Raw genomic sequence first — 15,212 nt, 5'->3', positions numbered from 1 at the left:
CACACACACACACACACACACACACACACACACACACACACACACATATACACGTGCACACACATAAGGAAGGCGCAGTTTCAAGACTTTACAACAAAAACTTTGATCACGCCACATTCTATTCAGCCGATGAAAACGTAAACATATTATAATACGATCCTATTGTAATAACAGTGGCAACTGGCAGATAAACAGACAGTTTGGCAGGCATGATGAACATAAAACCAAACATGTACACGTGACATTTAACCAGACTTTTTTTTATATCCCCCTTCTCTCCACCCCTCTCTCACACGCACTTTCATTCACTCAAATTCTCTTTTCCTTTCTTCCTCTCTTCTTGCCTCCATTATTCTTATTCATTCCTATTTTCTACATCCATGAAGTCCTATAATTATGTAATATAGGCTTTAGTACTCTATAATGTATGCTAAACTAGGACTACCACTACGCCGTCTAAATACGGCGTAGCATTCTTAATTAATATTAGGAATATCGGCAGTGAAATTCCAATGACAGACGCGGCAGGCAGGCAATCAGTCCAGCAAAGTCTGTGGCACTTCCGCTGTTCCGGTGCGTAAAACAGATAAAACTGATTGTCGGGGTGCCCCGCACGTTTAATTTTTAACACATTCAGTGTCGACACACGACTGTACGCAATGTCTACAAAGATAATGAATCAAAATTAGGGAGGGGGGGCACCCCACTGCTCGTACCGAGCAATCTCGCTTTTCTATTTCCACCATGGCACCTTCATCGTCATGTTCCACCATTACTTGACATTGTCATCTTACTCTACTTTTTTCTTCCATTGAAAAATAATTTCTTTACAATACTTGGTGATGTGTCCACCGACGAATACAGATCGCCGCGATACCTTTGCTTGCTCGATTTGATCAGAAGCAAACCGATGTTGTGTTTGAATTGTCCGAAACGAAGATTACTAAGATTATAAATCACAAATGAAATCACAGACTTTCGTTGGTGGTTCGAATAGAGAGGGGCCGTACATTGCAATTAGAACAACGTTGTAGGCGTCATCAGGAAAAGTTTGATGAGAGGCACAGGGAACTCTTCTATTTCCCTCTGCTTTTCATTCCCATCCATTCTCCTTGATCATATGGGCAAGTTCGATTATAAATTTTCCTTCCTTATATTTCTGACTTGACTCAAACGCATGCTCCTAAAAAATATTAGTAGACAATTATTAACATCGTGAACATTATAAACTTTTTCTTTATTTACGACTAATTTAAGATAACAAATAACTAACATATTTCCATCCTAAGGTGGTTTTGCAGCACTCGCAATAGATATCAGCGACAGCGTGCAACCCAGTTAACAGAACTCGCTCCTCCGCGGGGCCGCAACCTACGTTCACCCTACGTAACGTAATTATCATTTTTCCATTTCTGTCGTATGTGTTCTGTATTATGTATGTGTGTGTGCGTGCGCGCGCGCGCGTAAATTACAATTATTACAAAAACATTAGAAAGTAAAGAATATTTATCTTAATTTATTTTATTTCGTTTATGTTTATTACACAACTGTAAAACAACGAAAAATTATTGATTTAATTTTCAAATTAAAAAAAAAATAATTTAAAAAAAAAATAGTTTTAAAATAGTTTAAAAAATTAAACTTGTAAGGTAGAATAAAACACAGAAACTTTATTTTTCATTTATCTTTACAATAGTGTTTTTTTTACTGTGATAATTATTAAAATAAAACATCTATCTATATATATATATATATATATACACGAAGATGTTAAATATGGAAAACAAAAAGTATCGGATCAAATTTAAAGGAAAAATGAATAAAATAATAAGTTCTTAATAAAAAAATTATATTAATAATTCAAAAGAATAAAAATAGAGTTCTAGGACATCCTATATGTACGTGTCATAAAGATAGTCAATGCCAAAGATCTCAAAGTAGTTCTGTTTTCATCACACACATTAATTATACTTACACAGAATTAAAGAGATAGGCACGACCTTGACTGCCCTGGAAGGACTGAAAATGCAAAACAGACAAAATTTATATCATTAATGTACAATAAAAAGAGATATAGTTATGTTTCTATTATTAGTTATTATGGAACTATTTACGTTTCCGATCGGGGCGCGAAATTTTGACTGCAGTTTTGTATCTCTGTGCTGTAATAGATTCTTTTGAGATTAGCCTATCTTTATTTATCAAGATATAACTGATAGTAATAGTCACGTTAGAATATTTCGATCTTACAATCGTTTCGCATACCACTCGAATATCCATAATAGGTAAATTAAAACGGAAAAGACTAATTGAAAGAAATCTTTTCAAATAGTCCCATAATAACTGTTTGATTACTTACTGTAGATATACTAGATTATATATAGTATAACGTTAAAGATAAAAAATCACAAGTTCTTGTATCAAACTTCAAAATATATGTATATGTTTTCTCTCTCTCTTTTCTTATCAAATTTATCCGTTAATATAAATTAGTTAAATACGTCGAGAAGTTTCTTCGATGTTCATATGATCCATCATATTCGCGACGATTAGAAATCTTTAGTCGGAGAAGAATACAAGGGATTTTGCCGTAGAAACTCGATCGAGATATGGCTTACCTTAGAGATGAGTTCGTCGTGATTGGCGAGATGAGCACGGCAGTGAATGCACGAGTAAGTGCGGTGACAGGAAGGTAGATACGCTTGAAAAGTTTTCACCATGATGGCGTGTCCAAGCGAGCGAAAACACACTTCGCCCTTGCTGCTATTCTCCTCGTGTCAGGTGAAGAATACAGATCTCTTTCTTCGCCAAGAGATTTACGAGACTTTTTTTATTTTTTATACCTAGACGACACGAGACTGAATTCTCCGAAACGCGGGGTGGTGGTGCGATAGTAGCCCCCTTCACCACCGCTTCGTGCTCCGATCAGCTGTTGAGCTGGTTCAGACAGCGCCGGTTCGGGGACACCTGTAAAGCAACAAGATTACGCTAAAGGCTAAAAAAATGCTACGCAACGTCGATTTTCATTTCGTATCGATTCTCGCTCTAACGGGATCACGCGAAACAATTATTTTATTTTATTTTTCTTTCGCGTACACAGGTCAGTAAACCGCGCGTAAACGAGAAAGAAAATCTCTTTTAAGCACCGTAAAGAAATTGTACCGAAAAATTTATGACGTATATTTAATTATATTCATACATAATTATATATTTAATTATATGTCAAATGCGGATATCATGGATATAAGTAAATCTAATAAAATGTTATTTATATCGTAAAGTGAGTAAGTATTTACAGTAACGATTTGACATTGGTTCGGAAAGCACTGTTATAGCACGCTGCAATACACGCGTTTCATGCCGACAGCATATCGATCGCACCTCGTAAATTACGCGATGAATTTGTTAGTGCCTGTCTCTAAATTGCATTAACGATGATACCTAAATTGAAATAATTAGAAATAACACAAAAAATTAATATAGCGCGGATTAATGTATCACGGTCATTTTATACATACAAAACATTTCGTTTGCAAAATTTATTTTAAATCAATAAGTATTATCAACAAGTATGTATAATTCAATTTTCGTTTATCTCTTTCTTTTGCAAAAAAAAATGACTAGCAACAAGGAGCACAATGACAGTTGCGGAAATGACGTGTGAAAGCAAAACACAACGTATGCTTTCAAAGCAAAGGCAATTTGCATCGATGTACTGCTGCATATCGACTGATATGTGCCGCCACGTGCTGGCGTTCGTTCAAACAAAGAGACAAGGACGTTATTATGAATCGTTAAAGATAGAGGCTTTCTCTGTATGCGGGACGAGTAGCCGCGTACTCCGCTTGTCCTTCTTTAGAACGGATGCCAGACACTTAGTAAATGCTAATCACATGTTCTCACGAGATGCCTACTAACTGAATCGCGAACTCGATCGAAACTGATTCGCGGAGATTCGATTTTTTCCGGCATCTCCACGAATTATACATCTTCGAACATCATAGACTTATTTGTTCCTTTTTTTCATGTTCGAAATTGTCTCGTTCAGATTACGAGTGAATGAGGTAGTAGTCTTTGTAAGCGGTAATCCAACTCCATTGCGCGGAAGTGTCGGAGTCAAGTATCGGAATTTGCTCGGATTCGCACGAGTACATATTAAATTCGACCCTATCCCAACCTATCCTTACACGAAGAGAGAAGAGAACGAAATCGTATGGGAACGGGTTTCCTAACGGATGTTCGAGAACAAAGGGAGACGGGACTTTCGAGTCAATATACTAGTCAAGGTCATTGCTACTTATTGTAGACGCAACGGCGTCTTTTTTATTCTTATCGTGCAAGTACGTGCGACGACAATTGTCTCGACAGCTTGCAACGAGACTAAGCCTCGTCCGACACTTGGATTAAAAACTAAAAACTCGTTAAAGAAATCATTTTTCTTTATATTCGCAATTCACTTTTTCACAATCAACTCCTTGTCGAATGTACTGAATCGTATCAAATTTTATTGGACGATCCACGTAATAATATGAACAACAAAAACTACTTATTGTTCTTATTATTAAACATAAAAATCGGTGATACGGATTGATGCTTTTGAGAAAAGACGATTCCTATAGCCTCAGATGGATCGAAGAGAAGTGAGCGAGGGGTTGACGACCGAGGACCGAAGTAGGGGGCAAAGCCCCCTAAGTTATTTATAAACCGCCTTCTATACAAGAGAATTTACCCGAGTCGTAACCCCTTCACCCCGCATTAGCTACATTACAAACGAGGATCAAATGGACGACGAGAGCCATTGCCCTCGCGATTGTGTGTAACGCACTGATTACGGCGCAAGGATAAGAAGATGGTCGAGTCTACACGGGAAATTCTAAAGAGTTTCGACCAAATTATCGTTTTCGATATAAATCAGATCGGATTCGATCGAAAAATATATCTAGAGAATGATGCAAGATGCAAGTGTTCAAACGAACCAGCAATTTCGTAAGGATTCCTATAATACATACGATAATGCTCGAACAAATGCAAAGAACGGGCTCGTAATCGAGTAATTTGGAGAAATACATTACTATGACACAAGGAAAATTGTTGGAGAACATAAGAAAAAAGAGGGAATAAAGTGGCAAGAAAAAGGCGTGGCGTTCCCTGACGTGAAAGAAAGAAAGATTGCAGAAAATTCAATCCAGGTCGATGCAAATGCGCAGATGCCGTAAATATTCTTCGAGATTAGTTTCAAGAAGGAAGAATGTATCGAATTTTTAACAGAAACGAAGAAAGGAATACGTGCAACAGGGAGACGAGGAAGGTATAAGCGGAGCAGGCGCGCGCGGCGCGGCGATTCCGTCGCGCGCAGTCAGCTGATAGTCCAGTCAGCTGTAAATGTACACAAAACCGTTGTCCAACAGGTTCACGCGCCACAACGCCACGTTCGATCGAGTCGCGTGTATAAATGTCGCATCCGAGACGCCCGCACACGCAAGGACATCTCGCGCTGCAATTCTCTCGCGGACTCTCCCTCCTCGCCATTCCTCGCGAGCGCGAACCGATCAAATGATTGTACGCGATCGATCGCACTGATACAATGCGAAGGCTTTTTACATTAAAAGAGAAATAATTGATTGTTGATTGGGGATTGTCATTGGTACGTCTGGGATGGAATCTCACTCACGTATAGTCCAGCCAAGAAACAAATAAAAGACCCTCACGACATAACTTAAATAAAAAAAATCGGGCATAATGATAAAGTAAGTATATGTTGTACGTTTACTTTAATTGCTTCAGATTTAATTAATTTTGTCGTTTGTCGCGCATCCTTGTTTTCCTATCACGCAGCTATTATGAATAATAGATTGTTTTTTCATTACGTTGTAGAAACTAATGTATACGAACTTAAGAGTGTTAAGCCAATTTTGGAAACGAAATAATTGTAAAAAGTTTTAATGAAAATAGTTGTGACGTATGTAGCGTGGCAAAATTCGAGTATCCGCGCGAACAAAACATGTCAACAATAAGACAGAGAAAGAGAGAGAGAGAGAGAGAGGGGGGGGGGGAGAACGCGTGTATGACCAAGATAATCGTCCCGATGTTTGTACGATATTTTTTATGACGTGACGCGTTGAATCAGCTGTGAATGTATACAAACAAACCGATGCGCATTATCTGGTGACGGTACGTATTCATGTCGCTTATCGTATACATGCGCTTGTAAGTGTGCGAACACGCGATTTGTTACGCGCGGAAGAGAAATAAACAGCAAAAAGAGTAAACAGGAGCTAACGCGACGAATACAATCGATGTCTAGACAAGTCCATTTTGCGTACGATTAAACATTTGTGTATCTCGATCGAAGAGGGCCTAAGTAAAGGTTGAAACGTTTCGCCGTTTAAAGATTGAAACATCGTCGAGGAATTCCAAGTGTACCACGTCGCGTAAACACCTGCGCCTACTCGGCTCTGCTCGGCTCTGAAATATCGTAGACTTTTCTTAAGAACGAAGCAATTTCTCTCTCGCCTGGGTATAAATATATAAAGCAGGTTCGCGTCGGACACGAAGGGCACGTTGAGAAAATCGGAGCGAGCCATTGATAACGGCGGAAAAAGAATCGTCGATCGTTAATCCGACGTGATGCTCTGGCGAGAGACGAGGTGAGCCAGAAGGAAAGCGAGATGAAACGAGGCGTAGGCGAGATGAAGTGCAGAGGCGAGGCGAAATGAGGCAAGGGGGTGAGGCGGAGGGAGACACGACGAACGAGGCAGCTGACAGGCCCCATCAGCTGAGAACGTACACAAACCCGATGCTTTAACCGCGGGGTATCACCGGAACATCTTCGTGCAAGGTTCGAGACGTGATTCTCGCTCTCTGTCGCGAGGAAGGTGTCCCTTGCCGAGAGTCTGACGAAGATTCGAAAAACAATAATACGTAGTATGGAGACGAGTGGAGAGAGACGGACAAGGAGTATGGAGTATACGTAACTATGGTGCCAACTAGGCTGCATAATGCTCCACAAGCAGAACGTTCGACGGTGACGACGACCCGGTCAGACCGAACGCGCGGTAGCGAAGAAAATTCGTCTACTGCGATCGCGACACAAAGCGCGCTTCGACGACAAAGCGCTCTCGCGATAGCCCTGTGTCGTCGTAGCGTCGTATTGCGTCGCGTCGCGTCGCGTCGCGTCGCCTCGCGGAGCAGAGCGTTCGTCGCGTCGCTTCGCGTCGCGTCGCGTCGTGTGGAGGGTCTCACGAAATCGCGGCGGATTTCTCCAAGTAAGGAAAAAACGCGTGTACCGGAGTAAAGTAGGAAGCGTCGACGGGGTGAGCTTTCACGTACCTCCATATGCATCCGTGACCGCTGCGGCGGAGCGCGACGACGACGCGGGTTCTCGATCTTCCCTCTACCTCGCGACTCGTAACACGGATCACGGATCACGGCTGTTTCGTCTGCGTGCTGTGCCACGAGCGATCACGGCGAGGACGACGGTCCGTTTTGATCATCACTAACGCGAAACGCGCACGTCTTGCGAACGCCGTTTACCGTTTACGCCGTAGTCCGTACCGCTGATCGACTCGGCGTCGTTCGATTTATTTCGGTTCGTCCGCAGGCGAAATCGCGCATACGATGACCCGCGCGCACGCGCCCGACGTCGCTTTGCGATTACGGACATCACCGCTAGGCTGCGCGACGTGTCTCATTCGAAATATCGCTTGATTGCGCTTCATGTCGCAAATCAGCGAACGGGCGAATATACGGCCGAGAATACGGCCTGTTCCAGTGTTATACTTCTGGCTGCTTCTTTTTTTTCTCCCTTCATTAAAAACTGCGATCAATTTCTTTTTGTAGTCTATCGCGATTTCATCACTTGTATACATATACATTTAAATCAATATTTATGCCATTTCCATCGATTTATATCACGAAAATGTTATGAGAAAATATCTAGATATATCATCTCTTACGAATGATCTTTGACTATTACTTATTCTTTTTTTCTCAAAGAAATGTCTGAATCTTAATTATTGATTTAAAAAATTTTGTAGGACCTGTTTTGTTTATTACGTCTTATTTTTGTATTCTGGCGGTTCAATTGTTATTTTAGATTAGAACGTAAGGCATTTTAAATTTCGAACGCATCCCAGCGTCAAAGCGAATTTTATTTTAATACTGTGAGAAATTTAAAATTTTATCTCATACTAATAATTTACGTTTCATAAACTGGCTTTATTGCAATTTGCATAAAACTATTTTTTTAATTCTTATGTCACTTGTAATACAAACGCAAGTGAAAAGAATGTTTTAACGCGATATTGGCATTAAGCGTTTAGCATTATTGACGTTATAGCGTAGACAAATGATGTATAAGGCACGATTATAATTTCACGCATAATTTCACGATGATAATGGTGACGATTCATGAACTTGACGTTCGCAAAATATCGATATGTATCGAATTATTTAATATATTAAGCGCTCTTTTGAAATTGCATACATAATTGATTCTCCGTGCAATATGTAACGAGATGTCCCTACGTTTTTAAAAAGATTTACAAAGCAAATACAATTGTTTCTTTATTTTAATCATGATGCTTTCTTACCTAGGTCCGATAGCACAGGGCAGATTTTGCAATGAGATCTGTCAATTAAAAATAATATCCTACATACGCACACACATACATATACACAGCAAAGACCTCCAGGAGACGTCCATATGTCCTCGAATGTCCTAAGGACGTCTCCAGAATGTATATCTCGGATACATCTGTGTGCTGTATGAGATAATAATATAATTACAGTGGAAGTACTATTTTGCGTTCGACTTTTTAAAGAGAATTTATTTCAGATTTTTTAATCCCGAAGCTTTCTATTATTTTGATCAATGCGTATTTTTGTTCACATTACCATCTTTGTACAATTCTGATGTGACGAAAAGCGCGCATTTAATGATATTTTCTGCGAGAAATATGGCGTCAGTTTTTCATAGATAACAAGATATTCTAATTTATTTTGATTTAAAAAAATTGAAGACGCACAAATAAAAAGTACGCGAAACTTTACGTATTGTTTGTTTAGTTTGAAATGGATTTTATTAGAATTAAAATTCGAGAATACTATAGGAATACTCAACGATTTGTAAAATTGCAGTAAATAATAAATTCGTAATAAATAATAGTGTTCCTTGACATTCTAATATTAATTAACACCAATTTTCAGGCTTATATCTATTTTGCCAACTTTAGTATATGTTTTTTTTTTTATATAAAACGACAAAAAATATATATGTCAGTTTGTGTATTTAAAAAAATATTAGATTAATAAAAAAATTATATAATTTGAATCCTTTTTTCATATATAGCTTTATACATTAACAAAAATAAAATACATATATGTATGTACGAACTTCTTTTTGATCGATTTGATATGACTTAAACATTATATGTGTATATGTATAATTAATTAAGCGTATACACACATATATATATATATATGATTCATATATTATGATTCATGCGATATGTACTTACTTTTACATACCGATGTAATGTGTCCACAGTATTCTCTCTCTTTTTCTCGAGCGTTATATTATTTAATAAATTTTGAACAGAAAAGAAAGACGGGACGATTTAAAAAAAGTTTGGAACTTTCAATATGTGAGCTGAAAGAAAAAATAAGAAATATTAACATCTACAATTTTGTTTGAGACAGAAAGAGGCAGAAAAACTGACATTGATCACGATCACACATAAATTTGCACTTTAAATTTTGTATATACGCATATATTACGGATATCGGTACGGCAGCGCTCTACGTTATTTAAAAAAAAAAGAGAAAGAAATACGTATTAAAACTATGTAGGAAACCTTTATTCGTATTTCTTCTGATTTTCTAGCTATATTATTGATATACTCTTGCTGACAAAAATTAAATTTGTATTTTACTAGAAGAGCCCGCTAAACAATCTCACACGTAACTGCACGCGACGCGCACTTTATTATCATGGAGAAAATATTTTGATCGAAAAAGACAATTAAGCATATGGAAAGGCTTCTTGGGATCCTAAACGCGAAGTGCACGTATAAAAAGATTAGATACAAGATTAATACATGTATAGAATACATGTATTAATCTTGTAACTTTACTGATGTAAAACTAATATATGCATTTTAATTTTTGTATATAAAGTTAAGATCATATATGGCGTCCATACATCGCGTTAATTCTTCACGAAAAACATTTACATCCATTTATTGATATTTGGATCTTATAAAACCGGGATTCTTACGTATTTCTAAAATTTAACGAACAATTTGCTCGTATTATTTAACGTAAAAATATAAATTGCGCGGGGCTAAAATGCTATCTTGTATAGATCTAAGCTTTAAAAATGCTTCATAAATGCGCAATGTCTGCCACCCTCTCTCCCTTTGCCAAAATCGTTTACAGAATTTTCCCCCTTTTCTGTTACTCTCTTACTGTTCATACATTGATTATTTCCTTTCAATTACCATCGCACAAATACATTGATTGAGAAGGATAACAACAAAGCAGCGATACACGGCGAACTTATTTTTTTTATCTTGATTTATTCAATATGTGTTTTCTTATAAAGTGACGTCCTACTAAATAAAAGTAAATGAAAAAATCACCAAACATAATAGTTAATATGTCCATTAAAATTCTTCTTCTCGTTAAGGCAACTAATTTGTTTAGTCTCATTTTACATGTCTAGAGTATATATTTATATATTTATATATTTATATATATTTTTATATTTGTATATTTATAAAGTATATGTAAAACACTAATATATGGTTATTTTTATTTTCTTGTTACAAGCCTTATATTAATTAGAATATAGTGTATATATATGTATATCCTTTGTATATTCCTATTCTTGTAATAAAATTGATTATTATTTTTGAATCTAGAGATAATAAATATATATCTAACGTGTATTGTTAGTACAAGAGAAGTGTGTGCAGAGGGTGGCAGCAGGGTGCGCATTTGGGAGTGCTATTGTTTCAAGGACTCTCCAGTCCCTCATCTTTATACCGTCTCACATGGTGACATTCAACTGTATTGCTTTAGCGTCCACGGAACATGCTTGCTGTTGCTGCGTCTGTTGTTGCTGCTGCTGCTGTTGCTGCTGCTGTTGCTGTTGCTGTTGCACTTGTTGTTGTACCTGCTGTACCTGCTGTTGTATTGCCTGCAGTTGAATCGTTTTCGTATCGACAGTACACGTTTGCTGCTGTTGCTGTGGTTGTGGTTGCTGCTGTTGCTGCTGCTGTACTTGTTGCACTTGCTGCTGCTGCTGCTGTTGTTGCTGCTGAACTTGTTGTTGCTGTTGCGCTTGCTGTTGCACTTGCTGCTGTTGTTGCTGCTGCTGTTGCGCTTGTTGAGCCGCAGCCTGGGCAGCTTGTCTTTGTTGTTGCCTAAGTATACTTGGTGGTGGATCCATATGCTGACGTTGATGTAGTAACAAATGATTCTTTTGGAAGAAAGCTTTGCCGCATTTATCGCATATGTGTGATCTTATATGACAACTACCATCTGTGTGACGTCGTTGATGCTGCGACAAGCCGTGTTTTTGTGCGAAACCACGGCCGCAATCAGGACAAATGTGTGGCTTAGGTTTTGGTCCTGTACCCACTGGCGGCGATGTTTGTGTTGCGCCATGCATATGACTCACACCAGGCGTTCCTATCGGTCCGTTCATCTAAAAATATGTTATTTATAATTTGGATATTTCACATTTTGAGCACAGATTGTTACAATTATTAATTGAGATACTGAGGTATCTTTAATGTTAAAAACAAAAATAAAAATTTGCTAAATTTCGTTATTTAAAGATATTTTTAAGTATTAAATTAGTACATAGTGATGATTACTTGATGTGCTCCTGGAGTGTTCGGAGTAAGAAAATGTGCTGGAGTTTGCTGAAAGGCAGCTGCTAACCCACAAAGGTCCGTTACAAGTGTTCGATCGCCAGTATGTAACCTTTGGTGCAAATTTAGAGCTTCTCGATTCGGGAACTCCAGCCCACATTCTCTGAAATAATAATCATTTATTACGAATCGTTTGTTCTACTAGAAAGAAATTGAGCGTACTTTTTATAATATCACAAAGTGAATATATATTTGAATTATATTTTTTTTCATCTATTTTAAGTACACTAATAAGAGCTAGATATTTATCTCTTCTGATTTGTCAAACGTATAAAAATTTTGAAAGATGTTTAGTTACAAGCAATATTAATATATATTACATAAATCATGTTTACATGTACTAAACTTTTTCTGATAGCTTAAATTCTTAACAATGAAATCATAAATAAAAGAAAATTTTTGATTCAATTTGTCTTAATATCATATTTTACATCACAATTATGTTCAATAATTCAATTTTATGACATTATATATTTTGAATTCGACATATGCAATAAATTTGTCTCAATACAAATTTTATATGTAAATACACATCTCACAGCATACATGAAATCGCTGAACATAGAGCAAAGTTTATAACAATTTCATATAGAATATCTTTAATAGCAATTAGAGTTATATCATGTTATAAGAGAGACGAATTATCTTGAGATAAAATTAAAAAATTACTGCAACTATACATTATATATATATATATATATATATGATGTCTCACCTGCATGTAAGAGATTTTTCATCCGTATTTGCATTATTATTGTGAATCTTAGAATGAGCGACCAGGTCTGCTTTCCGAGGGAATGCTTCTCCACAAACGGTACAAGCGAAAGGTGTCTCGCCTGTATGTAAACGCATATGAGCTAAAAGTGTTCTCTTCTGCAGAAATTCCTTTCCGCAGACGGTACACGAATGTGGAACTCTGCCATGTAGCCGACCATGATTAACTAGCTCAAACTTCCTTTGAAAAGTTGCACCGCAATCGTGGCAAACAAATGGATGTAGGCTGCCATGGAAGCGTGAATGCATCGTAAGATGATCCTTTTGCGAAAACGACTCCCCGCACTCTTCGCAAACGTAAGGTCTTTCCCCCGAGTGGAACTTACTGTGCGTCACTAGATGACGTTTTAGAGGAAACTCTCTTCCGCATTCTTGACAGACAAACGGCCGCTCCCGCGTGTGCACGCGGGTATGTGTTACAAGATGATGTTTCAGCGTGAAAGATTTTTTACATTCGCGACATTGATACGGTCTCTCGGCGCTATGTAACAGCAGATGTGTATGAAGACAATGTTTGTGCGCAAAACTCTTGCCACAATGAATGCAAATGTGTGGCCGTTCTCCAGTATGAACTCTGGCGTGCGTCGTAAGATGATGCTTGAGAAGAAAGGATTTGCCACATTCTGAACAAGAATACGGTCGCTCTTTCGGTACACGGACCTGACTTCCCATATCTTGTTGCTGTTTGACTTTCGTTTCAATTTGCGTAGTATTCACATGAGTCAAAACATGCCCGAAATGGGCAGTATTGTCTGTCTGACTGGTCGCAACGTTATTCGATGCATTGGCTTGATTAGACGCAGCGGCTGCTCTCTTCATTAAGATCTCATTGCACTCTTCTGCCGTAAGTTGCAATGGCCCGAGTGGTGTCATGAAGTGCTTACTCATGGCATGCTTGTCGGCTGTAGTAAAAACTAAGGTGTTTGAGAATAAAGAAGGTGGAGGTGTAGGGTGTGCCGCATCGCAATTACATCCCCCTTTGTCACAGGTTAATGAAAATACATCGTGATGCTTTTTAGTGCGAACGTGAGTGCCGTGGGTTGTTTGATTATGCGCTCCACCCGTATGGCCATGATGCGTAGTAGGGGTTTGCTGACAACTCTCGTTCATCGCAAACATTGGCCGACGATGAGTGGTAGTGGCAACCTTGGCCGGCTTAATGTCGACTTGTATCTTTTGACTGGAACCTTGATCCTGATTGTTGTTGACAGCGTAACTGATATTGGTGGCGAGTTCGCTCTGGGTATTCTCTCGGGTCTCTGTCCCTGGTCCGCCAAAGGACCAAGCATACCCGAATCCTGCGCCTGCATTTCCAGGAGTGGTACACATGGTTGTGAAGGTAGTGATAGGTGGGTGAGTCTGGCTGGACGCGGCACTCGTGCGTTGCTCCGTGTCGTCTGTCAATGCATCCCTGTCCGCGCCAGCCCTTTCCACTATAACAAACTGATCGGTGGGAAATATTTTGAGAGGTTCCAAGTAAACGTACCCGTCACGCTCCAGTATCTCGGCCTTGGAGGTAAAACACGGGTGTCATATCTGTGCCAAGAACGGCCGTGGAAGAGGATTGAATTGGACGCTTGACTCGGTAGTTCCGGCCCCAGCTCCGTTCGGCGGGCTACATACAACGAGGCTGTAAAGTGGTTAATCTCGCTACAGTTTGAAGGTGTAATGCATTCCCGAGGCGCTTACTCCGTTCTCGGGACACAAACCGAGACCGGGCCTGTGCGAGACGAGTCAAAGAGTCGCGGTCAGCCGTACCTGCCGTACGCGGTACGTCGGCAATATCGGAATAAGGCGGCCGTAAACTCTTTTCAAAACGTGCTTCCGCCGATCTACGAGTTGTTTTCGTAGCGTTGTCGCGCCACTGTACACCAATAGAAGGAAGCACGCCGCACGGCTCTTCTATGTGTTGGAGACCATAAGTGGTTTCCTCGTTATCGGGCCCGCGACCGCGGCGTCCACGGGTCTTAAAAGACAACCTCCACCTTCCTCCCGCGGCGCTCCCACACTCTCACTCGTGCTTCAAGCACTTTTTCCGCCTTTCGCGCTCACGGGACTACGTTTTCACTTGGACGCACGCACAGCCGACGGTCATTAATTTTACATAATTGCATATTTTATTGTCCATACAAACTAGCCTCACATATCGGCCATTTTATTTGTAAACTACCAAAAAACAATGTTGCCAATGTACGCGTGATTTTGGAGGGAGAGGAGCAGCAGCCGCCGCCGGCAGCGTCGCCGAGATCGCCGTGCGCTTCCGTGATAGCAGCACTTTTCCTTGTTTGCCGACGGCGCGACCATTTTTCCGCCATATTCGAACACACTCGATTTCTTATAAGCCTTCCGCTTATATTTTATTCTATCGCTATCTCTAGCAATTTTTCTTATTTTTCTGCGGATAGTTTTCATATCTTTCGTATAAATACGTATCAGACTACCTATTATATTCCTCCTTATTTCCGAATATTTCCGGAATTATCACTTTTCTATATAATG

At 39.2% G+C, this 15,212-nt stretch overlaps 2 protein-coding genes across 3 annotated transcripts; both read right to left on the bottom strand.

The window, feature by feature from the left end:
- Positions 1 to 40: 40 nt before the first annotated feature.
- On the bottom strand, positions 41 to 7,663 carry Ypel (Yippee-like). 2 transcript variants are annotated; one of them, XM_018447825.1, is made up of 6 exons: positions 7,330 to 7,663; positions 3,297 to 3,441; positions 2,619 to 2,967; positions 1,976 to 2,019; positions 1,274 to 1,382; positions 41 to 1,183 (listed from the first exon to the last, which is right to left on the bottom strand). In XM_018447825.1, the coding sequence occupies exons 3-6, from the start codon at positions 2,718 to 2,720 to the stop codon at positions 1,094 to 1,096; spliced, it is 345 nt and encodes a 114-aa protein (XP_018303327.1). In that variant the 5' UTR covers positions 2,721 to 2,967; positions 3,297 to 3,441; positions 7,330 to 7,663; the 3' UTR covers positions 41 to 1,093. The 2 variants fall into 2 exon arrangements, with proteins under 2 accessions (XP_018303327.1, XP_018303326.1); XM_018447824.1 differs by lacking the exon at positions 3,297 to 3,441.
- Positions 7,664 to 10,886: 3,223 nt separating this feature from the next.
- LOC108722697 (zinc finger protein 567) lies at positions 10,887 to 14,240 on the bottom strand. The gene is made up of 3 exons (XM_018447934.1): positions 12,655 to 14,240; positions 11,883 to 12,042; positions 10,887 to 11,710 (listed from the first exon to the last, which is right to left on the bottom strand). Exons 1-3 carry the CDS (start codon positions 14,040 to 14,042, stop codon positions 11,051 to 11,053), a joined length of 2,208 nt encoding a protein of 735 aa, XP_018303436.1. The 5' UTR covers positions 14,043 to 14,240; the 3' UTR covers positions 10,887 to 11,050.
- Between the last annotated feature and the right edge of the window lie 972 nt (positions 14,241 to 15,212).

The sequence above is a fragment of the Mycetomoellerius zeteki genome, unplaced genomic scaffold (assembly GCF_001594055.1).
Source record: "Mycetomoellerius zeteki isolate Tzet28-1 unplaced genomic scaffold, Tzet1.0 scaffold212, whole genome shotgun sequence".
NCBI classification, from domain to species: Eukaryota; Metazoa; Arthropoda; class Insecta; order Hymenoptera; family Formicidae; genus Mycetomoellerius; species Mycetomoellerius zeteki.
This window is presented reverse-complemented; position numbering and strand designations above follow the sequence as displayed.

Bases quoted from the DNA above. Each gene is read 5' to 3' on its own strand.
- Ypel (XM_018447825.1), bottom strand. From the start codon at position 2,720: ATGGTGAAAACTTTTCAAGCGTATCTACCTTCCTGTCACCGCACTTAC. The intron at 1,383-1,975 runs GTAAGTATAATT...TACGTTACGTAG, and splicing joins GCCTATCTCTTTAATTCTGT to GGTGAACGTAGGTTGCGGCC. The intron at 1,184-1,273 runs GTTAGTTATTTG...AATATTTTTTAG, and splicing joins CCACCTTAGGATGGAAATAT to GAGCATGCGTTTGAGTCAAG.
- LOC108722697 (XM_018447934.1), bottom strand. From the start codon at position 14,042: ATGTGTACCACTCCTGGAAATGCAGGCGCAGGATTCGGGTATGCTTGG. The intron at 12,043-12,654 runs GTGAGACATCAT...TTATTATTTCAG, and splicing joins GAAAAATCTCTTACATGCAG to AGAATGTGGGCTGGAGTTCC. The intron at 11,711-11,882 runs GTAATCATCACT...ACATATTTTTAG, and splicing joins ACACTCCAGGAGCACATCAA to ATGAACGGACCGATAGGAAC.